The sequence below is a fragment of the Sinocyclocheilus rhinocerous genome, unplaced genomic scaffold, assembly GCF_001515625.1.
Source record: "Sinocyclocheilus rhinocerous isolate Xijiao unplaced genomic scaffold, SAMN03320098_v1.1 scaffold306, whole genome shotgun sequence".
NCBI lineage: Eukaryota > Metazoa > Chordata > Actinopteri > Cypriniformes > Cyprinidae > Sinocyclocheilus > Sinocyclocheilus rhinocerous.
Genome location: NW_015662161.1, coordinates 145,333 through 170,158, shown reverse-complemented (window position 1 = coordinate 170,158; position 24,826 = coordinate 145,333). Strand labels below are relative to the sequence as shown.

Sequence of the window (24,826 nt, the reverse complement as noted above, 5' to 3'; positions counted from 1 at the left end):
GGAGCGGGCGGGAAAACACGGAGCGGATTAGCGGAATCAGCGGAGCGGGAACAGACCGCTTTGAGCTGGGGTGATGATGGGGGGATTGGTGAGAGGAGCAACTCAGCGGATGAGGGCAAAGGGGCAGTGGCTCTAGCCACCGGGCCACCCCCCTGTGCACAGCCCTGGTATATATACATGCACACAAAAAAACATAAGTGGCTCATGATTTTATGAAGTTTTTGATATGCCCACATACTCATTGCACACATCCCTTCCTTTCCTCACTAGGCTGTTTAAACAGGTGCTTCGGATTTTCCAGACGTGCGCTAATTGTAGACGTTGGATCTTATATATTTCAGGTGCTTGAAATGAGCCGGGTTTTTGCGACACACTACAGTGGTGTGGTGCGTATGCAAAACGGTCTTGTCGAATGGCGTTGAAAGAGAAACTATTCCTGACGTGTTTTATTTTCATTTGGCTTAGCTTTATTGAAGTTCGTGGTTTTGTGGTATTCAATGAGGGAAAAGGTCTTGATTCAGTGGGCTCTTTTAACAAAAATGCACGGACAAGCGAGTCATTTGATCGAGGGGACGAGAAGCCGAAATCTGGAGCACAGGTTGGGCGCCTTCTTATTTGGCAAGACCACGCTTCAGAATCACATGGTGGTGATAGTGTCCGTCTTTCTTCGAGGCTCAGTTCTCGCAGTCAACCTGATGAGAACGCATACCAATCAGATGATTCCGGTAATGATGTCCCTGTGATCTGCTGAATGCATGTGTAATGTACTAAAATCACAGAGTGAAAGACTGCATAGGCAATTTTCAAACACTGCCCTGTTGAAAAAAACAGCATATGCTGGTTAGGTATGTTTTGATGCTGGTTTAAGCTGGTCCTTTGCTGGTTTATGCTGGTCATGTGCTGGCAAAAGGACCAGCATAAACCAGCAAAGGACCAGCTTAAACCAGCAAAGGACCAGCTTAAACCAGCAAAGGACCAGCTTAAACCAGCAAAGGACCAGCTTAAACCAGCAAAGGACCAGCTTAAACCAGCAAAGGACCAGCTTAAACCAGCAAAGGACCAGCTTAAACCAGCAAAGGACCAGCTTAAACCAGCAAAGGACCAGCTTAAACCAGCAAAGGACCAGCTTAAACCAGCAAAGGACCAGCTTAAACCAGCAAAGGACCAGCTTAAACCAGCAAAGGACCAGCTTAAACCAGCAAAGGACCAGCTTAAACCAGCAAAGGACCAGCTTAAACCAGCAAAGGACCAGCTTAAACCAGCAAAGGACCAGCTTAAACCAGCAAAGGACCAGCTTAAACCAGCAAAGGACCAGCTTAAACCAGCAAAGGACCAGCTTAAACCAGCAAAGGACCAGCTTAAACCAGCAAAGGACCAGCATAAACCAGCAAAGGACCAGCATAAACCAGCATATTGCTGGTTTTTTTAACAGGGTGGCAAGAAGAATAGACGTAGTTCTTGTTAGTCCATATTGTTAGTCATTCAAAACGTTTTTCTTACACCTCCGTGCAAAGAGAAATCGTATTCGTTTTAATAGCATGCTGTTAACTATTCCAAGTTGAACTTGTCTTTCTGTTTTATGTTTTCTGTATGTTTTATCAAAAGGCTGGATGAAGCTGCAACCTCTTTGGGGACAGGTTTATGGTCTAAACACCCTCCATACTTCAACAGTGGAAAGGCTACTTGGAATGAAACCCAAGGTGGATTGTGTTGGAGATTCAATGAGGTTGACAATTCATGGAAGAGAGGCTCCTTTTGGGTCCAACTTTCTTATTGACAGAGGTTTGCTTCTCCATTGCCTTACTTTTTATGGCTCAAGTTTTGTCATTTGCCTTCCAAAATCATTATTTCTGTTATTATGAAATTGTTTTTTTAGGAAGCGTCCCACCGCTTCCATTGTCACAGTTGCCCTCAGAATGTGGCCATAGGTTCTTGAGAACTTGGAGAGACTTTGTTTTAATTATACCATATGATGGATGTTACGTAATGCACAAGGTTTGCATTTTTTTTTTTTTTTTTATGGAAATCGAGTATAGCATATATGATCCTTTCTGACCTCCCCCGTTGTGCTTTCAGAGAAACACTTTTGTTCTTCCCTTACTTTGGTGGGGATTGCATGTGAAAATGTCTTGTTCCTCACTGATCTCGGCAAAAAGTGAGCCAACGGTCTCCTGCTACACTAATGGCATGATTGTGAGGCTGCATAGAGGAGTCTCTGAGAAACTGAAGATCAAAGGTAACGCAAAGGTTCATGTTTGTTTATATAGGTTGATGTGAGCTTTACAGGTCTAAATTTAATTAATACTGCTTAAATCTAGTAATGAATGAATGGCAGCCTCTTCTGAAAGTGTCAGCTAGATGTGGATACAGCTTGGTGTCACATCCAGAAGGTGTGGTCATCCATGCCCCATATATGCCATGCACAGAGCCAAAGGTATGCAATGTTCTACTTTTTACCTGAATTTTACCCAGTCACTCATCTCGAATACACTAATCTTTTGCCTTACTTTACAGGATGGGATGTTCACTCTCAGCATGGCAGTGGAGAGCGAGTTTAATATGTCCTGCCCAGCACTGTCGCTTAGTCTTCCTATAGATACAACTGATTTTGTACATGAAAACGAAAGTGTTTCTATACCTCATGCTCTGACTTCAACACTCCCTCCCACCACAATTACTACAACTACTAAAACCACTCAGCCAAGACAGACTCCTGCAAGTCGTTCAACAACTTCCACAAGTTCAATTCAAAAATTGCCCACTCCTCTCCTCCCTTATTACATTCCTGGCCAGCCAGATTTTAAACCCGCTCCTCCTAGATACCCTCTTCTCCTTTTTCCTCCAAATATACCACCAACGATTCTTCCTCAAGGTCCCAAAGTTGTGGGTCCCCCAGCTGCTATTACCCAGAGGCCACAAGCACCTGTTTACACAAAATGTCCTCAAAATTGGTACCCTAAGCCCAGCTTGGGTCTTACCTGTGACCCCACTCATCAAAGTGCAGCTGGGCCACATTATCCAAGAAAACCTTTGTTGCATCCTACCAAGGCTCCTACAGCCCCTATCGCTCCCTTACTAAAACCCACAGACAGTCCTCAAGATAAGTTGCCTTTCACCATGCCCATTGTCCCTCCTGTGCAGTGGGCACCTATGTTTTCTCCCAACAATATGGTGTATCCTTTATATCCTGGAAAACCTGAATTTGTCGCTTCCTCCTCGGCAGTCTTTCCTCAGGTCCCCTACTGGCCTAATCACTCCCTAACGAGACCCTCTGAACCACATGCTCCACCAAAACCAGAGCCTGAACCGCTAACACCTGCCCCTACAAGAAAAACAGGACCACAGCTCCTCCGCTATCCATGGTACAAACCCTTCCCACCACGTCGTTCAGAAATGCCACTTGTCCCCAAAAATAATACGGTTTCCACCTCTGGGGCTGTTGCTTCCAGGTCCACCACATATTCAGAAAGGTCTGAACAAGTTGAAAAGCCGCAAGCTTCTGAGCTTTCATGCGGAACAGTTGTTAAGGGTCCTCCTATGAACTTACACTTTGATTTGACCCCAAACACGTATCCTACCCCTTCACTCCCTAAATTTCCTAAAGTTGTTCGCACTCCTGCCCCAATAGAGGCTTCCCCAACTCTAATTAGTTCGTCCCATGCACATTCTTTTCACTGTCCAGCTTTCTGCCCTGGACCCCCTTCAATGTTCTACCACCACCATAACCATCACCATTTTGGTCATCCTTTTCAAATGTCTAATTTTGACATTTCTAGTACAACTAAAATTACAGGCCAAATGCTGTCATCCGTTATATCTCCAGATTCAAACCTCTATTCCCTTATTAAGGGCAAGGGTTATAATTATGGCCCACTTTACACAAAAACGGCTCTACCACCAGCTTCAGATCATACAGCAATGCAATATTTGGTGGAGAATCCCCCCATTAAGAGTACCGATGCCCCTGATACTTCAAAGCATTTTACTGGGCCAACCATTTTACTGGGCCATCCCTACATTTTTAGGAAGCTGGAATCAACTGCTGCCTCTCCACAGCCTACAATGAATCCTGCTAATGTTGCTTCTGTTATACGCCATTTGGAGCATTCACAAAATAGACCAGTTGCTGAACCTCTTGCCTATTCAAACCACAACCCAAACCCTGCAGTTAACCAGGCTGAGATGCAGCGGTACATTTCCCCATTGGGACGTGACACACAGACAATGTTAGTTGCTTCAAATTATGGTCCCACTTTTGAGAAAATGTTCCAACATGACATTTCTTCAAAACCCACTATGCCTCCAACTCATAGCAAAAATGCATTTATGAATTACTGGCATCAAGCTGCTAATTTGAATGCTAAGCCCCCTAGGTCTTATTCTCTTACAAAAGACTCTTTCACCCAGATGTCATTACCTCAGCCACCCAATAATCACAATCCATTTGAGCCGTCAACTACATCACTTCAACCAGAAGAAACTCCTGGCGAGAACCCTCCAAAACAGCTGAGTTTTCATCCCTTGATGCAGATTCGCAACTCTGTGCCAGTAAAGAACCCTCAGCTGTATTTCCCTCCAAATGGAGAATCTGTGGATCCTGTTTTTAGGGGCCCAGAATTATTTAACACGCACTAGGTTCCTGCTGTTCAATCAAACAAGGATGCATTGCTCTCCAGCTCTCAAACAGATGGTAGGTGAACCAGTTTTCGGTGTACTGTAAATTGACCAAAATGGTGCAGCATAACCATTGTTAAATTGCTTTTTTTATTTGTTTTATATAGGTTATATGAGGCATCCATCCACTATAGACTGAGGAATCTGGAGAGCTGGAAACAGTGCTAACTAATAATAAAAGTGTTTGAGTGGGAAAACTGTTCTCGGCCTTTCTTTTAAAACCCTGATTTGTTGTCTTTGTAAGTTTTGTGTTGAGTTCATTATATTGAGTCCTTATTTTTTTTTAGGATAACATAAGTATAAATCTCTTTGAGGCTATATGCACAAATTTGTTCAGCTGATTCTTAAAAATAAGTTGATTTGGAGTTCCTGGAGAACCACCTTCCAGCAGAGTTTAGCTGAGAAACATGATCAATCTCTACCAGAAACCCAAGAGTAGTTAACTTCATTTTCTTAGATCAAGTTTTTTTTATTCTTTTTGACAATTTTCAGTTTAGTTATTTGGATGTTGTACACTCGAAAGGATATTTGAAATATACAGTGTCCATGGACAGAATTTTTCCTCAAAGCCATTTCTGTGAAGAGCATGATGAAGATATGGCCACCATCATGTGACAGTATGACAGCATTAAGGGGTTTTTCTTAATGCGGGATATTCGAACTATTTCACAATTCCATAAGGTGAAAACTGATCATTTATAGAAAAAAACACACTGAACACAGACGGATAAACATCTAAATTAGGCTGGGAAACATTTTATTACAGCACCACAGCACAACACAGGCACAGCCTTGATTGCTTCCATAACAAGAAGGCCAGTTTTGTTTATACGTGTACCTGTTATAAAACATTTACACCTGAATGCACTTATGAGTTTGGTGGCAACCTCAGAACTCAACAAGACGAGTTAATATTATCTGAGTTGGTTCATGAAATGTGACTAGGTCAGAAATGTTTCTTTTTTCCTGGACAAATGGGAGCAAGGAGAATCGGCCCTGAAAGAAGGGGTGCTTTTGCTGACACTGTTGCATCTACGGCTGGCCCTTCCGGTGCAGCGACCTCCCTCTTTACAACAGGAGCCTCTTTTGGCGCTGGCACTGCCATGACCTCAGCCAATTCGTTGGATTCTGCAGAGAGCAGACCACTTGCCGAAGGGTCATGGAGTGCTGTCAGCTTGTGATGTTTGAGGCCATGAATGGCGGGGTTGTGCTGAGGTCCAAAGGTGTGTGCATGCAGAAGCTGTTGGACTCGCACTGTGGCGTTGCTCACTTGGATCTGTCATGAATAAAGTAATTAATATAGTTGTATAGTGTCTTTAACTCTCTGCTTTAGCTTAATCTGAGTTTGAGGTTTAAAGATCAAGGGCGTAATTTCTGTGCCAGTAATGGTGCCAAATGGAATTGACTGGTATTATACCTTTAAGGTACTAATATGCACCTTTTTGGACTTTTGCCTGATTGGTACTGAGGAATGTCAGAAACCTAATTTTATTTTTGCAATTCAGAGTGGTGTTACTAGAGGCACATAAATTACACACTTCACCATTAAGGTTGTCTTAAAAATAAATGGTATAATTGACCAAAATAATTCAGCTCAATGTGATTTTTACTACATTTAAGAACATCTTTGTTTACATTAATTTAACTTGTCCCAATAATTCCTGTCAAGTCTACTCGATTTTATGATTTTTTGATCAGTAATTAAGTTCTGATGAAGAAAAAACACAATAAACTGACCACTGCAGTTTGTGTGTTTGATTTAACATAAATCAAATATTGATTAAAGGGTCGTGAAACCCCAGACTACTTTTCTATCAGAGGTGCAACAGCGCGTTCATATATATGTTTTCGATGCAGAGTGCAAATGGCTGTGCATTTATTTGTGTTTTTAACTCGATGGGAGCGAAATGAAACTGTCTGAACACGAAGCTGTGTGTGTTGTCTGTCTCCAACCGATTCACACCACGCCCTCTTTTTCTTTTTTTAGCGTTTTTTAAAACTGTGGTGAGAACTAACCAGTGCTGAAACGGGGGTTTCATGACCCTTTAAAGGCAGCCATTAAATTTTCTATATTTACAATTATTGTATTGCATTAATGTGAAATAATAAAGTGGTATTTACTGGGGCAAAGATTTTGCAGTCAACACCATTGGCAGAACCTTCAGCTAGACATAGTCCATGAATCTAAAAAGAGTCAAAAAAAATGGATTAGTCACTTTGAAGTCAACATGAAAGACAGTTCAACCCATTTTGCTTCTGTAATCTGATGTGATTTCTGGCAAAACAGGATATTCAACAGGGAAAAAATGTAGGACCTCATTTTATCCGTGGGATTTGACTGGATCATGAAAAGTGGGCATGCAGAATGAACGGGGTGGGGTTTAAAAATGAAGAGGGCTTGGTTTCATGTTGACTTTGACACAAGCATTTACACAGTTGCACACCAGCCAAAGTCTCTCGCACTCAAAGATATTTCAATATTCTTACAGCAACAGTATGATTCTGAGGGATGCATATATCATCATCTTGACTTGTGCAGTTAGTCCCAATAATGGCATATTCTGCAAAGTACCTGGGTCCGCCACTGACAATCTGCAAAAAAAATAAAAAACAGTACCATATTGTCTACTGGAAGCTGTCTGAGGATAATTTTGAGTATTCCATCTACGTTACCTGGGATCCCATGCGTCCAATTTCAAGGAGTGCAAACTTTGTGTTTAGAGGATTATTTTTATTGAAATGATCTAAAGAGGTTTCAATGAGTTGGAGGCCATCGGTGTCATTTAATGGAACGAGTTGAGGGCAGCCTAAGCATTCATCTTCTGATTCTAGACACAACAAAAAACAAAGCGTCTCCTCTCTGCACTGCGATCAGGTGGCGACAAATGCATTTGTTTTTTTGTTTTTTACAATGATTTGCGTTTTCCTCTTACCTGTCTCAGTTTTACACTTGAATGCCACAACAGACAGACCTTGAGTTGTATTTGCCAGTACAAAATCACAATCTGCCTCAACTGCCTAGAAGAGAACCAGAAATATACTTAATTAATTGCAATACAACGTTTACGACAGTACACATGAATATAGTTCTCACCGTATTAATTTTTTGTCTGACTGGACAAAGGCTCACAGGTGTTGGATCCAAGACATGACACGTAGTTTCAAGAAAATCTAGCTCAAAATGGTACGTGTCTGCTCGAAGTGGCTACAAAAAGACATTTGAATCTTAAAGTCCCATTTACATCAGTAATAAACTTTAAAAAAATATATATATTTAAAAATTGTAGTGTAGGTATAAAAACACAATGTTTTATCACAATGTTACATATTCAGAATACTGTAGCTTTATCAAAAAAAATCCGTAAAGTGTATTCATATTCTTAAAACATTTCAGTGGACGAAATAGTCGTATAATACACTCTACATTTTTAAGACCAGTGTTACTAACTCACACACCACATGACTGTTACAACCACCATCACACAAGCATTGTTCACGATCATCCGATGTCTTACCCTGGAGACGATCTTGATTTCGTCAATTTGATTTAGGACATATTTGTAACCGTGTGTGTGCTGAGTGTTGAGGAATCCCTGTGCCACCAGAGCCGCTGCTTCAGCCTCAGGGGAATCACAGGGGGGCAAGCTGATGGTGGGCATCAACCCCTGCGCCCATGACCCTGTTACCAGGAGCCCGAGAACAGTGAGTGTAGCGCAGAGCTGCATGCTGAACAACAACCTGATCTCTTGAAGCCAATGTGCGGACAGAAGGTGACTGAGTTTGGTTTGCTGTATATATATACACTGTACTTTAGTCTTGACCACATGGTCAATGTAAAGAGAGTCTTGCTTCTGTTACGTGAATGACACCAGTGAACCATCTTTGGGTGCCAAAACAAATGGAACTGTGCAATTTGAGTGGGAGTTCAAATTGAAGTTTGGTTTGGGGAAGCTGTGGTGCTTCTAAACTTTGACCAGGTCCTTGGTGATCAAACGAACATGAATGGAGCCTGATTGAAAACATCCAGCTTCCTATAAAGTCATTATTTAAAGTTTTTTTTGAATGTGTTCATGCTATGCATGCCGTTTTAACAAATATAATCAGAAAAGTAAAAGCCTTTGATTTGCTGAACTTTTTAGCAAAATTTTGTCAGATTTCAAACACTTACTTCTAAAGGTGCTTCTAGAAGTGTTTTTGCCGTGCTTATCGATCTCCTAACAATGAAAAGCAAACAAAACTACATGCAAACTTGTTTTTCTGAAGGGACTCTATTTGCCTGACTATTGCAGAAATCCAGTTCAAATACTGCACAGTGGTCAACAATATAAGGGATGCTTGCAAACCTGCATAATTAATATGCTATTTTATGGTCTATATTTCTACATAATTCCATTTTTTAAAAAAGAACATCAAACATTTACCTTAATAACTTTTAATTTGTGATATTCTGATCTCAGCAACAAAACAAAATTCATTCAGTTTTCGTTCAGATAACGGCCATTCATTCATTTTGAAACAAACTAAAAATATATACAGTTGCTGGATACAAAAAAATATTACCGTATTGGTTTCAAAAATATTTCTTTAAAAGTATATTTATTTCGATGCTCTAATTTTTGCGAATAGTTTAAAGATTTGCAAAAGAAATCTGCTTTATGGGTTTGATAATGGAAAGCTGGAGCAGTCACTCGATCATTGAGGGATAAATGTCCAGGATTAAATATTGACAGAGGAAAAAAGGAAGAAACATTTAATGATGTGAAAACACATTGCTTTTCTTACCATTAGAATATGACAGTATGTTATAACATTGGGCTTCATACATATTATGATTTACCACTTTTTTTTGTTTGTAGAACTTTGAGAAGTTATGAGAAACATTTTGAGAACATTTTCAAACATAGATATTTATGAGGAAAAGGAAGGCACACGAAAAGCCTTTCACTGTCAGATGTTATAATGTGTACAGATCTGATCAATATTATTCTCAAATGTTTTCTCTGAATTATTATTCAGAAGCTGCTGTTTATAGTGCTCCATTAGCAAACAGCCGATCACATATTGGTTTTCTCATTGAATGATTCTTGAACTACATTTTGTCCAAAAACCAAGGGTTGCGACTTCCCATATTGACCTTTAAAGGGTTAGTTCACCCAAAAATGAAAATTCTGTCATTAATTACTCACCCTCGTGTTGTTCCAAACCCGTAAGACCTTCGTTCATCTTCGGAACACATTAAAGGGTTAGTTCACCCACAAATGAAAATTCTGTCATTAATTACTCAACCTTGTGTTGTTCAAAACCCGTAAGACCTTCGTTCATCGTTGGGACACAATTTAAGATATTTTTTATGAAATCTAAGGGCTCTCTGACCCTCCCATAGACAGCAAGGTAACTACCACGTTCAAGGTCCAGAAAAGTACCAAGATGATCGACAAAGTAGTCCGTGTGACATCAGTGGTTCAACTGTAAAGTTACGAAGCTACGAAAATACTTTTTTGCGCAAAGAAAACAAAAATAACGACTTTATTCCACATTTTCACTTGTGGACGCGCGCTCACGACAGTATCATGACGCAAGCGTGTGGCGGCGCTGACCCAGATCCGGCGTGATGATGTCATCACGAGACGAAAATGTGGAATAAAGTCGTTATTTTTGTTTTCTTTTCGCAAAAAAGTATTCTCGTAGCTTCGTAACTTTACAGTTGAACCACTGATGTCACACGGACTACTTTGTCGATCATCTTGGTACTTTTCTGGACCTTGAACGTGGTAGTTACCTTGCTGTCTATGGGAGGGTCAGAGAGCCCTCAGATTTCATCAAAAATATCTTAAATTGTGTTCCGAAGATGAACGAAGGTCTTACGGGTTTCGAACAACATGAGTAATTAATGACAGAATTTTTGGGTGAACTAACCCTTTAATAATATTTAAAGGCCTTTTGCGTATTGTGTCCATTCAACATCAGCCCACATCTTCCTCAGAGTGTTTGAGAAGGAACGGTTTTTAGTCATAGTCATCATTGGCTGCGTTCCACTCAACCTCTGGATCATCATCTAAACGCAAAATGAGGTATGACAACAGCTGGAAGATGTTCTGCCACAGGAGCAGGAACACATAGACGTAGAAGTCGCTGACGTCGATCTGACAGTGATCACCTGCAAAGCTCATCTCACACACACACTGGAACCTGTTGATCAGGTTGCAGCAGAAGCCTCCATTAAGGCAGGGGTCAGATGCACATTCATCCAGCTCCATCTCGCACCTTTCAAAGAAAATCGGTCATTTTAGATGGAGAGATTCACACGATGAAGCTCTCTATTCAGCAAATGTTCATGGCTTCCACAAAAAGTTTAAGCAGCACAAACTTTTTTAATAATAATGTTTCATAAGCAACCAAACAGAATATTAGAATGATTTCTGAAAGATTTTCATGTATGTTTACTATGATATCACACAATTTATCCTCTGCAGGTTCATATTCTTACCGCTGTCCAGTGAATCCAGGTAGACAGTCACAATTATCCTCTACAGAAGAGCAATTCCCACCATTGAAGCAGCTGTAGTTCCATCTCTCGTTCCCGCAGAAAGACACAGGAAGTTTAGGGAATCTAGAGAAAAATGTGATAAAAGGATAACACTTAGTATAAACCTGTTCTATGAACACCTCTTCTCATTTCTAAAGCATAATCAAGCAAAAAGTAATGATTCTGAACAGCAAACCTCAACATATAGCATAAGATACTATAAGCAAGAAACATGTGAAGTATGTGAAAAGAGTAGTATGTCCGAATTCACAGTAACAGTTAGATACTGAAGTGCACATCTGATGGACTGTTTACTATCCCACGAGGGATATACACTTAAATATTGATACTGTTACAGAAAAAGAGTAATAAGAGTTATAGGAACAACAATATATTGCCCCCTTGCCTTTTATATTGTCACTGTACTAAAACCAAAAGAAAGAATTAAAATAGCATCATAATAGAATAAAATAGTTGTGATTAATCTAATTTCAGATCTTTTAAAAGCACAATGAATAAGTAAAAATGAAGGTTTGGTAGGTGTTTTTTAGTGGTAAGTGTTTTTGATGATTCATATTAATTAACTTACTAAAGGGTTAGTTCACCCCAAAATGAAAATTCTGTCATTAATTACTCACCCTCGTGTTGTTCCAAACCCGTAAGACCTTCGTTCATCTTCGGAACACAATTTAAGATATTTTTGATGAAATCTTAGGGCTCTCTGACCCTCCCATAGACAGCAAGGTAACTAACACGTTCAAGGTCATGATACTGTCGTGAATGCGCGCGTCCACAAGTGACGTAGTAGAGACGAAAATGTGGAATAAAGTCGTTATTTTAGTTTTCTTTGCGCAAAAAAGTATTCTCGTAGCTTCATAACTTTACAGTTGAACCACAGATGAACGAATGTCTTACGGGTTTGAAACGACATGAGGGTGAGTAATTAATGACAGAATTTTCATTTTTGTGTGAACTAACACTTTAAGGCTAGGGTAAGGGTTTGGTTTAGGGTTAGTTGATTCGAATTATGCATAATTTAATGTTGCTACACAACTCTTTGGAATACTTGATTCTGATTGGTCGGTCGTGACATTCTGAGGTGTGTTATTCCCCAATAACCAGGGGCGGACTTAACATTTAAGCCAGGTAAGTGGCCGCTTAAAGGGTTAGTTCACCCCAAAATGAAAATTCTGTCATTAATTACTTGTCGTTCAAAACCCGTAAGACCTCCGTTCGTCTTCGGAACACAAATTAAGATATTTTTGATGGAATATAAGAGCTGTCTGACCCTCCCATAGACAGCAACGCAACTGGAATGTTCCCAGACAGAAACATAGTAAGGACATCGGTAAAACAGTCCATGTGACAACTTCACTCAACTTCAGTTTTGCGAAGCTACGAGAATACTTTTTGAGCACAAAGAAAACAAAAATTACATAATTTATTTAACAATTCTTCTCCCCCGAGTTACGTCTTCTGCCATTTTGGAGAGTACCCAAGAACGTAATCGGCGTTGTTTACGTTAGAGAGGAAAGCGCGCGCATGAATGTAATCGGCGTAATCAGCGTTGTTTACACTTAGGGGAAAGCGAGCGTATGCATTGAATGGCGGAAGACGTAACTCGGGGGAGAAGAATTGTTGAATAAAGTCGTCATTTTCGTTTTCTTTGCGCACATTTTGGGGTGAACTAACCCTTTAAGGCCCTGGGGAATCAGGGGGCCCCATCTGATATTGGCGAAATATCATACTTGCAGCGTTGAGCAATGTAGCCAATCACAGCCGTATCTGTTGATTTCTTGAACAGCTGCGCGCTCATATAAATGCACAAATGCGATGACTGGAGATTTTCGCTTAATAATAGATTTAATTTTCGATTAGTTTCTCGGGAAATCCTACCGAATGCCTTCAGAACACTTGGACTATGGAATGAGTTGCATGGGATAATTTTATGTTTGTAAAAAGACTGAAAAAGTTTACAATTTGTCAAATATCCTCATCTGGATATTTGAGTATTTATCGACTGTATTTACAGTAAAATGAAATCGAAGGGCTTCAGTTTTAATAGTAGACCTGCAGTAATATTATTATTCGTAATATTAATGCGAAATAATATTAATGTGGAAATATTGGTGTTCATCTTGCTGCCGGAACAACTGTTTTGCATGCTATAATCAATTTTAAGGTAATAAACAGGTATTTTAAAACGCCTTCTTCTCAAATAACATTTTATTGTGTCCTCATCTTTATTTATGAGGTGAAAAGCTGTGCAATTAGTGATTCGACTGTACATTATGCCATAAATGTCCGTCTTGTCTGAACTTGTTTGTTTGTCTGTGCTCAAGGCCGTTTGTATTTCTTTTTTGGAAGCTTTGCGTTTAAAGAACTAATAAAATATTTTTACATTTAAATCAATATTTCATGTCTAATTATTTACTTGTGTGATAAGTAATATTTCGTAATTATTTACTTGTGTGATAAGTAATATTTCGTAATTATTTACTTGCAATCACCATGTTGGGGTTTATTCTGCAATAACTAATGGCTGGATGTACATTATCCCTTAACTTATTACTATAGTAAGTACATGTAACGTGTAATATGCTTTTTTCCCAGACCTCCAAGAATCCCATTCTAGCCCCCGAACTGATAATTAATATTTATTTTCAGAAATCAAACTCACGGAAACCTGTCGATATACCATGGAAGTTCTGGAACTCTCTCCCTGAAAAAACAAACAAACCATTAACGAAACATTACATGCATGCATGCATATCTAACAGAATATTGCTGAAGACTTCATCTGTCGAGACGCATTGCAGCACTCTTAAAAATAAAGACCCCAAAAGGGTGTTTTTGCAGTGATGCCATAGAAGAACCATTTTTGGTTTCCCAAAGAATCTTTCAGTGAACAGTTCTTAAATGAACTATTTTGAGGAACATTTTAAAAATCTAAAGAACCTTTTTCCACTATAAAGAAACTTTTCTGCGTTTGAAAGGTTCCTTGGATGTTCTAGGTTCTTCATGGAACCATCGATGCCATTAAAGAACCTTTATTTTTAAGAGTGAGTAATGAGCATGGGAAACATATTCACCTGCAGAAAGGGCCCGTCGTGTTTCTTGGACAGAGACATGAATAGCGTTTCAATCCTCTTAGGCACGTTCCTCCATTGCTGCACTTGTGGTGGGCGCATACGTCCACCTCCGTTTCACAGCGCCGGCCGGTGTAGCCTGCATCACACGAGCACTCGAATCCAGCTGAGATCGCTCTGCAGGCTCCGTGAACACATGGGTTTGATGCACAGTCATCTACAGTGAATTCACAACGCTGGCCATCCCAATCAGATGGGCAATGGCACTTGAAAAGGTCGAACAGATCTTCACAAACCCTCCATTCTTGCAAGGGTCAGGCTCACAGACATTAGATCCCCAGCAGCCGAAGTAGGGAGTCCCAGAAGTCCTCAGAAACCGCTCTTCCTGGGGTCTGGGCTGGTTCATCTCCATGTCACTGTAATATGGTAATGCAAGGCCTCCGATCTCCACCAAACCGAGACAGCCAGCGAAGTTACCCTCCGAATCGGGTCCCAAGCCTCCTAAGATGATGTCCACATCTTCTCGGAGGAAATCCAGATCTCCTGAGGCTGTGAAGGAGACGGAGGGTTTCTCCCAGTGCTCGTCCAGAACTATTCTCCATTTGGATGACTGGAGGACTGGGCTGTCCATGCTGAAGTCTGCCCTGTGCCACTGACCATCATTCACCAGGTCCAGGCTGTGGATATACACATAGGAGGTTCGTTTTTCTCCCTGCAGCTCTAAAACTATGTGCCCATCGTGAATGGAAATGGTAATGAACTGAGAATCGCGCTCAGCATGCAGTAGAGTTGCATTCTGGTGCCTGGTACGGAAATGTATTGAAATGCTGCTGAGGTATCGCCGTATTTTTCCATTGCCACGATAGGTGATTATGTGGCTGTCGCTGCGGAGGCTAACATTGACCAAACCTGCAAAGCGGACAGGAAAAAAATCATCAGTGCTCTAGTAATTTTTTTCACATACAGTATATAAACAGAATCCTCAGCCGATTCAGAAGTTGCTTCCATAAGCAACTACATATCTTATTTGCCTTCACAGTGTTTCACACTTTTTATGTAAAAGTTTACTTTAACATTGGATTAAACTGCTGTTTTGGCAATGTTTTGTGTAGTTACAGTTTCATTTTAAGTTAAAGTTTTAAGTTTAAGTTTATTTTTGTATTTTTTTTTTTGTTTGTTTTTTAGCACATCAAGTTCAACTAAATTAAAATGAGAAATGTTGCCTTTGCATCTGGCTGAAAAAAAGTTTGTTTTATTTTATTTTAGAGATATTTTATTTTATTTCAGTTAACATATAGGCCTATTTTGTTTATTTAATCTTTTATTATTGTTTTATTTTGTAGTTTGGTTAACTAAAATAATCCTGTTCAGTACTTTGTTGAACTATTATAGCATACATTTTCTATATGATTCAAGTTAAAATTAAGTAATGGCTTTCAAATTTCCCTCAGTTTGCATGTATGTACAGTATGTATAAATAAATAAATGAATAAAAATCCTAATAGTAAATAGGGTAACACTTTATTTTGATAGTCCACTTTAGACATTAGCTTTGCAACTACATGTCAACTTGCAGTCATTAGAGTATTAGTTGACTGTCTGCTTAATATCTTCTAACACTTTATTTTGATGGGTTCACTACATACAACATACTGACTATCAGAAACTTTGCAAGTATATGTCAACTTATTCTACTAACCCTAAACCTAACCTAACAGTACTCTGAGAGTTAGTAGACATGTAGTTGCTAATTAATTAGAATTACTTGACATGTAGTTGACATGTAGCTACAAACTTACTTATAGTTAGTAGAATGTCTAAAGTGGACTATCAAAATAAAGTGTAACCATAAATAGTAATAGTAAAATTCTATAGTTCAAAATACTTCTAGTTATGCTTATTCACAGGAATGTTCCACAAGTCATCTCAAAGATGATTAAAACAAACAGGATTCATAAGATCTTAAATCCGTTTTAGCAAGCCAAGCATGAATAAACAGCCTTTTTTTGTCTTTTTTTACTTTCAAAGTGTAGCCTCTGAACACCATATTCAATTTCTTCCCTGCAACATATGTTTATGCCATTAACACGCTCAAATGTGTCTCAGGACAAGCACATATGGCGTGGCAAATCCAACAAAGGATAATCTTTCAAGCTTTCATAAATCCCCAGTATAGCTACACATGACAATTATCAATTATATAACTGAACTCTGGATAGGTACCACAGATGTATTAATGCTGAGACGTCATCAACCTTTTCTTTACCGCTTTCAATTAGAAAAGTATTCATAGTTCAGATAAGGACAACATGTTCATACTGACATTCAAAGCCCTGAGCGTGGGCTTGACACGCGGCAGTGGACGGACATGGGGACAGCTCGCACCACCTGACCTCCTCACAGCGCTGTCCCGCTGTATTGGGTGGGCAGCTGCACGTGAAATCATCCCACATGGAGTAACACACACCTCCATTCAAGCAGGGATTATTCTACAACAGATACTCACCATCACTCATCACAGTACATATTGTCATTTTAAACAATAAAGATTCATTCGCCTTTAAATCTTGAAGAAGACTCTACTGCCCTTCAATTTCACATAATATTATTTTGTTATTTGGCAGTGCTTCTTAAACTGCTGGGGTCTGTTTCAAATAGCCAAAGGGTCTGGAAGCACTCCCTGAATTATGAACATTGTGAATGATGTAATAATTCATAATGTATGGAGATTTATTATATTTTTCATAATTTCTTATGTTTTCAAAATACTTAGATTAATCATATTTAGAAAGCTTAACAACATGTCTACAAACGTTTGGTCGAAGTCAAGCATTATAATTCCAGAATTGTGAACATTGTGAATGATGTGATCATTAATAATGCATAATTTTTTCATAATTTTTGAAGTTTACAAAATATTGTAAAGTTTAGCAAATTGGGAAAAAATTGTATGGTTCAAGTCAAGCATTATTATTCCAAAATTGTGAACAATGCGAATTATGTAATCATTCATAATATATGAATATTTATCTTTTTCATAACATTTGAAGTTTACAAAACATATTAATAAACAAAATGAGAAAGTTTATCAAACTGCAAAAAGCTATTCCTCAAGTCAAGCATTATTATTACAGAATTGTGAACACTGTAAATGTCGTGATCATAAATAATATATGAATATTTTTCTAATAATTCATAATATGAATGTAGTATATTAAAATATTTAGAGTATTTAGAACATATTTAGAATATTTAGAAATTTTCTGAAAAGGTACAAATGCACACAAATTCTTTATATGGCTCAAGCCAAGCGTTATTATTCCTGAATTGTAAACATTGTGAATGATGTAATCATTAATAATATATGAATATTTATCATTTTTCATAATTTGAAGTTTATATATATATATATATATATGAATATATTATAAATATGAATAATGAAGTTTAACATGAAGTTTAATATATTTATATATATAAAATGTTTATATATTTATTTATATAGGCTATATAAAATTTAGCTAATTGCAAAAAAGGTATGCTTCAAGTGAAGCATTCCAAAATTGTGAACACTGTAAATGATGTAATCATTCATAATATTTGAATATTCATCAAATCATTAATAATAGATTTGAAATATTCAAATATTGTTGCTGATAAGTTGCTAAATCTGTTAATTGTTTCTGCTGTGAACTAAAAGCAAAATAAACTATGACTGGTCATTTCTCATGTCAATCAGACCAGCCTTTCCTGTAAGTTAGGCATTTGTTGGCCAGAACAAGCTGCAAACTGAACCAAACTTTGTATCAATGCTGTAATGATGGATCTGTAAATGTAGCTTACGCTGCAGGAGTCGTCGCCAGTGCAGCCGCGCGTGACTTTCGTCGAGCTCTGGAGCCGGTAGGAGCTCACCGGGACACTGACGGGGTAGAACTGCAGGTGTCTGCTGTTCATACGGAGATCTTGGATGCAGCCCTTAAAGTAGCTGCCGAAGGCTAGCGATGCACGGCGGCCCGGTAAACCCCCCACATACACCGCATCTCCAGCCTGGACCAGCACACTGCGGATGGGGACGCGGCCTTGGCTCTTAGCAGACATAAACAGGGACAGGGATTCTGGCTCCACAAGCACAGTTATGAGGTGAAAGTGACCATCGCTGACCGTTTCACTTCCTAGCAGGCTTTCAAAGTTGTTGATTTGAACTTTGACCTTTCCATCCTCTAACCAGACACGCAGATACTGACTGGTTGTGTTGGAGAGGACCAGGAGCAAGCCCTGTGAGCGGCGCGTGAGAACGAACATGGACACGGCGTTACTGTCGCCTGGATTGTCTTCTACTGTGAACACAGCGTAGCCCTCCAGATCTTCACTTCCAAACCTGGCAGTCACATACTCTGATAATACAGAAGTGAACAGCAGTGTTAGAGAAAGGTACAATAAAGAATATGCACAAGATTGTTTTTTTTTTTTACCAACAAGATTGTTTCTGCGATTGCTGTAGTGTATATGCGCGTGATATGCAAAATGTTTTTAGTGATTTTTTCTGCTTTTTATTACTTAAATCAACAAAAATGTATATACTACTACAATAAAAACATAATATGCATTCTAAATATTTGGAATATTACGAATAGTATTATCAACAACAAAATGTGTGCAATTATAATGTGACAAAGTCAAATATAACAAAATGGAGTATTTCTAAATATAGAGTTTATCATTATTATTATTAATAGTAGTAGTAGTAGTAGTAGTAGTAGTAATAGCAGTAATAATATCAAACAAAATAGCATTTGTATAATTCATAATATATGAAAATTCATCACATTTTAAGTTTCAATATTTAAACATATTAAACATATTTAGAACGTTTAGCAAATTACAAAAAAGAAAGAAAGATATGGTTCACGTCCAGCATTATTATTTCTGAATTGTGAACATTGTAAATAATGTAATCATTCATATAATAATATCAAACAAAATAGAATGTTTCCAAATATAGATACAATTTTTAATATTATTCAAAATATTATTATTAGTAATAATAATAAAAAATAAATAAATAACAAAATAAAATGTAACAAAGTCAAATATAACAAAATTGAATGTTTTATCATCATCATTATTATTTTATGTTATATTACAAATATCTATTATTGTTGTTCTTGATGTAATAACATACAATAACATGTCGTTGTAATAATAATAATTCAATAAATGTGTTGTGCTGTCCACCCATTCCTAACAAAATTAGTTTTGCTCTCTGTCACTGAGCAGATAAATCACTGGTGGTTACTTTCTTGGCAGGATCAAGGATTAAATACACCTGTTAATATCACGTTTCTTTAATCCACAGTTCAGGTGCGGCCGGTTTAACCTTCCCTTTGCAGTCCGTTTGCTTTTGCATGAGAGTATGTCTGAGTGTTTGTGGATGCCTGTTTTCTTTAGCACTCTAATCTCATTCTGTGTCTTGGCACTAAATTTGACCCTCCGATGGGCGCTACATTTAGATTCCCTGCTAAGCAGTTTTATCAATGACGTTATTGTAGAGATAATGGTGACCAAAGATGAATGTTCATTCTAAATTATTAAAAATTTTATCTTGGTTTAATCAGAAATAGGCTACTTTAAATAGCATATAAAACCATCTGTGAACCTTTAACATCCATGGAATCTTTCTATTGTTCTTTTTAGTGGAAAAGGGGTTCTTTAGATTTTTAAAATATTCTACGCACTAAAAAAAATGGTTAGTTTAAGAACTGTCACGGAAAGGTTCTTTGGGGAACCAAAAATGGTTCTTCTATGATATCACTGTGAAACCCCTCTTTAGAACATTTTATTTAAAAGGCAGCAGAATTTGTTTGCAGATCACACGCGTTTCGATATTCTAAATCTACTGCAATGACATTTCAGAAATGTTTAAATGTGACTTAAAGGTGGGGTAAGAGATTTTTCAAAAACGCTTTAGAAAACTGATTCGGGCCGAATAGCAAAACAAACTTGTAGCCAATCAGCAGTAAGGGGCGTGTTGTTTTGGTGATTTCAAATGTCAACATTGGCTACCAGAAATCGCTTACCCCACCTTTAAATAGATAGTTCACCCAAAAACGGAAAAAAAAATATTATGGAAGTCAATGATGCAACTTACCAACATTCTTTAAAAAAATGTCTTGTGTGTTCAACAGAAGAAAGAAACTCATACAGGTTTGGAACCACTTGAGGGTGAATAAATGACGACAGAATTGTCATTTTTGGGTGAACTATCCCTTTACGTGTTTAAATCAAATTCTGTTCTATGCAAACTAACCCAAGTAGTATAATGTAAGAGCGATCATACCATCTAAACAGTGCTCGCCCTCATAAGGCCGATGGCATTCGCAGCTAAAGCTCCTCCATCCAGTCTTGACACACCTGCCTCTGTTCTGGCATGGGTTTTCCCTGCAGCGGTCCCAGTCACTGCAGCCCTGTTTCACATTAAATTGATTAGCGGGAGTCCTCGGCCCCAATCCGGGCACCACTACGCGTGAATCCAACCACACATCCCTCATACATCCCAGAAAGCCTGAAGCAGTCTCTTGCTCTCCTCTTCCACCTATGTAGAGATTCTGGATCCCAGTCAACTCAGACAGACCTGAACCCAGTTCGGACTCTGCTTGATCGATCTGTACTTCCATACGACACGTGTCCTCAAGGCAAGACGGGTCTGTAAGACTCAGCCTGAGCATGTTGTTGCGCAGCGAGGCCTTGACCGTGTGCCAAAAGCCATCAGAAACGATCAACGGGAGCTCTAGAAGAACACTTTCAGCTTTCATTGCTCTCTGCAATGAATGCCGTAGCCTTCCATCCACTAACTCCAGCGTAAGAAGCTGATCTTCAACTTGGCACTGGAGCAGAACGGCCGCTGCCTGCAACGTGCGGAAACTTAGAGTGACATTCAAAGGGTCCAAAGCATTAGTGAGGTTGGTTTGGACCAGCATGAATCCTCTTTCTTCAAAAGAGAAGGTGGTGGACGTCTGGCATTTCGTTCCAGTGAAACCCTCAGGGCAGATGCAGCTGTATCGATGCCGTCCTTTGTCTAGGTACGGATAGCAAGTGGCACCGTTCTGGCACCAGTGACGTTCACAGCCAAGCAGCACTACCGTGCAGTACGGCCCTCCATAGAGGTGTCCATTATAGCTCGTTTGGGAACAGTAACATTTGTATTGTCCATCCTGGTTCTCGCACATGCCACCGTTCATATCGCATCCATCGATATTCTCCTCACTGCAGACTCCTGAGGCAGAGAAGAAACAAGACGTTTTAAAGTGTCGTGAACATCATTGACAAAAACTAGTTAATTTTTTTTATATCTGTCTGAGATATCACATTCACACAAAAATGAAAATTCTGCCATAATTTGCTCATCCTCATGCCGTTCCAAAATTGTGTTACTTTCTATTGTGGAACACACACACACACACACACTAAAATTCCCAATTGTTTTTGTCCATACAATGAAAGTCAGTGAGGTCCAAAATAACACTGGACTCTACTGACGTTCACTGTATGGAGTATGGACAAAAAACATAGAGACATTTTTCAAACTATCATCTTTTGTGTTTTACAAAAGAAAGAAGTCTGAATGCTGGTTTGGAACAACATGAGGATGAATAAATTATGAAATCAGTTTTTTTTTTTCAATTACATATGTTTTTGATTATAACAATTTAAATGAAATGTATGAAAAAAAACAACAATAATTAAATAGTATTTGGTATGTTCTTAAACTTAACATAGCAACTTAAAATATTAAACAGGTTGTGTTTACAATGTTAAGTTTGTTGGTGAGGGTCTAACTAACTGGCTACTGATCATATAGTTTGCTCACTGATGATGCAGCTGAATAATTAGTTTTTGGGCTAAGTATGGGAACACTCGGGTTTAAGATTTACTTAGAACATTTTCACTCAGAAATTTTTAGTAAAATTCACAAATAATTCTGAAAAAAGGCAAGTAACACATTGAATTAAACATCAAATTTTGAAGTAGAAAGACTGTATTTTTATTGTAAAATGCATTTCAATCTTTGGTTTATTTATAACTTTGAAAAAATTTTTTTTATAGTATAATTAAATTAGAATATACATTTTATTTTGGTGTACCTATAACTTTTTTCAGTTGGCCCAAAAATTATAACAGTTCTAAATCATGATTACATAATATATTCGCTTATTTTAATTATCTTAATCAGCTTAATTTAAAATGATTGAACTTGCATGTACAAACAATATTATTTTTGTGTTTATATAAGTCCAATGAAATCACAGATCAACTTTAACTAAGTCAGTAAACACAACAGTAAGTATACTGTTAAGAATACTATTAAGTATATATACCAAGTTAACTCTGGTTTCTCAACTGATTTTTAAAAATTTTTTTTACAGATTTCGTGCTTCATGAACTTCAAATTTTGGGCAAAATATGATGATTTGCTTTAATAGAAGCACTGCAATCACATACTCTCCAATACTATTAAAATCACATGAGCAATATGCATTCATAGGCTACAAGTAGTTTCATCAAAGCCATTAACAGGACTACTAACAATAACCTCCTACAAAAAGCACAAACAAGTTTCTAATGTAAGCCATAATTATGTCACAAGATAAAACTTATGAAATTGTTACCTGCATAGAGCAACAGGACAATCCAGAAAGAAATGCCCGCTCTTGACATGATTTTAGTTATAAACAGACTAAACAGGCAGGAGACCTAAAACCAGCTTTGTAAAACACCATAACCCTCACAGACTTCCTTGGCTCTTCCTTATTCATCTGTGTTTAGGATGGACTGACTTCTCAGTGGGTTCACCGCAACCCTTGGGATTATGGTAATGCACTTACATGTCTAATGAACTGGTGTGAGGCCAGGGACAGGAGCCACGGCTAATCTGAGAGAGCTCACGCATCCTCACCTTATGGACCGTATGCAGCTCTGAAATTACATAAGTTATTAGCAATTCTTAGACAGTAGAACTCTACTATAAAGGCATAATCCACTATTTAGATTTTTTTTTAAATGTGAGGAATAGTGAAGAATAAACAGAATCAGAATAAACTACAGCAAGAAAACAGATATAAGCATTTTGGTAAAAAGCCTTTGGAATGTTAGAATTAGGTATGAATCATTGATATTGTCAATGATTCATACCTAATTTTGTGCAGGTATGTAAAAACAATGAAAATTATATTGATATTTACAACAAATTTCAAAACGACGTGCAGGAAATTCATCAAATTCTGGATAAAAAATGTCTCACAGACTCACAGACACCGCGTTCACACACTCTTAAAAATAAAGGTTCCAAAAAGGGGTTTTCAGTGATACCATAGAAGAACCAGTTTTGGTTCCCCAAAGAACCTTCCAGTGAACATTTCTTAAAAAAACCATTTTTTCTTAGTATGAAGAACATTTTAATAATCTAAAGAACCTTTTTTCGACTGTAAAGAACCTTTTGTGGAATGAAAAGGTTCCATGGATGGTAAAGGTTCTTTGTGGAACCACTGATGCCAATAAAGAACCCTTATTTTTAAGAGTGCATTTCTGACAAGCATTTTACAAGTTATGAGCAAACATAGCCGTTTTTCAGATTTCATGGCCTATAGGTGGTCTGTCACCAAATTTGGCAGGTACCCTCAGATCATAGAGCTAATGAAGCCTACCAAGTTTCGTTTCAATAGATCGAAGTGTTACTGAGGTACAGCCTTTCATCCAATTTCGGGTCAACATCACTAACTTTGTGTTAGCCTACTGTAACTTTTGAACAGAGTCATCTCAGTTGATTCAGTCTAATGGTCATCTGAGCCAAATTTGTTGAGAACTGTACACACTTTGAAAGAGAATTAGCAAAAATAATCAAAATACAGTATTCATACAGTATTATACATATCAAAATTGCGGCTATACTGTAAAGGGCTTAATGCAAGTCTTAATGTAAGATTAGCATGAGAACATGAACTAAATTTATTTTAAGGACAAAGGGTTCAAAAGTTATAACTGAAAGAAAAGTGAATTTTTAAACTGGTGGTATAGAGCTATAGAGTCGGTCCAAACTTAGTCAGATTAGGGGTAGAGTGGAGGAAAACGCCCCCCACCCCCTACTGTTTTTCCCAAAATAATCACATGATAAAGTCAAGATACATTTTTATTGTAACTATGGACTGTTGACAAGAGTGATGTAGAAGTTTTCACCATGAAGCTTACACTGGTGATGTACCAGAGAGAAAACGGATTTCACAGTAAATGATCTTAGGCTAATTTTCATCAGTAAGAAAAAAAGTGTTTTAAAGCTTGTTGTTTTGTAGAACATCACAGTTATATATGATATGAGAACAGTAGGGCCTGTAGATAGGGAGTATGTGTTATTTTATAAAAATCTAATTATATTTTCAGAATGACATAATTTTTTTTCTCAAACATAGTCCGTGGGGTAAAACGCACCCAGGGGGCAATGGGCAATTACTGTAGTTATTCTGTTCTGAACATCAAATCTTTTGTT

The 24,826-nt window shown here is 38.1% G+C and overlaps 3 protein-coding genes across 5 annotated transcripts; 1 reads left to right on the top strand and 2 right to left on the bottom strand.

Annotated features, from left to right (window-relative positions):
• The first annotated feature begins 332 nt into the window (after positions 1-332).
• Positions 333-4,871, top strand: LOC107727529 (proline-rich extensin-like protein EPR1). Of its 3 annotated transcripts, XM_016537420.1 has the most exons (8): positions 529-598; positions 679-725; positions 1,606-1,782; positions 1,877-1,995; positions 2,077-2,236; positions 2,319-2,434; positions 2,515-4,690; positions 4,782-4,871. In XM_016537420.1, the coding sequence occupies exons 1-7, from the start codon at positions 540-542 to the stop codon at positions 4,633-4,635; spliced, it is 2,799 nt and encodes a 932-aa protein (XP_016392906.1). In that variant the 5' UTR covers positions 529-539; the 3' UTR covers positions 4,636-4,690; positions 4,782-4,871. The 3 variants fall into 3 exon arrangements, with proteins under 3 accessions (XP_016392907.1, XP_016392905.1, XP_016392906.1); XM_016537421.1 differs by lacking the exon at positions 4,782-4,871 and having other exon boundaries at positions 333-725; positions 2,515-2,548; positions 4,408-4,478; XM_016537419.1 differs by having other exon boundaries at positions 340-725.
• Positions 4,872-5,402: 531 nt separating this feature from the next.
• Positions 5,403-8,528, bottom strand: ahsg2 (alpha-2-HS-glycoprotein 2; the record flags this gene model as incomplete). The annotated part of the gene is made up of 7 exons (XM_016537436.1): positions 5,403-5,950; positions 6,796-6,858; positions 7,162-7,266; positions 7,348-7,502; positions 7,608-7,692; positions 7,769-7,879; positions 8,190-8,528. Coding segments are annotated over 7 exons (1,188 nt in total), but the record flags the coding sequence as incomplete, so codon positions are not given.
• Positions 8,529-10,562: 2,034 nt separating this feature from the next.
• LOC107727546 (protein crumbs homolog 1-like) lies at positions 10,563-23,127 on the bottom strand. Its single transcript, XM_016537437.1, is given in 9 exon segments — positions 10,563-10,938; positions 11,162-11,284; positions 13,881-13,922; positions 14,293-14,576; positions 14,579-15,198; positions 16,613-16,778; positions 18,133-18,683; positions 20,627-21,562; positions 22,956-23,127. Coding segments are annotated over 9 exon segments (3,030 nt in total). The 5' UTR covers positions 23,005-23,127; the 3' UTR covers positions 10,563-10,679.
• Positions 23,128-24,826: the final 1,699 nt, after the last annotated feature.

What these genes read in the sequence shown, in the direction of transcription:
- LOC107727529 (XM_016537419.1), top strand. Translation starts at nt 413, where the DNA reads ATGGCGTTGAAAGAGAAACTATTCCTGACGTGTTTTATTTTCATTTGG. An exon ending in GATGTTACGTAATGCACAAG is followed by an intron (nt 1,996 to 2,076) that starts GTTTGCATTTTT and finishes TTGTGCTTTCAG; the next exon opens with AGAAACACTTTTGTTCTTCC. An exon ending in TGAGAAACTGAAGATCAAAG is followed by an intron (nt 2,237 to 2,318) that starts GTAACGCAAAGG and finishes GCTTAAATCTAG; the next exon opens with TAATGAATGAATGGCAGCCT.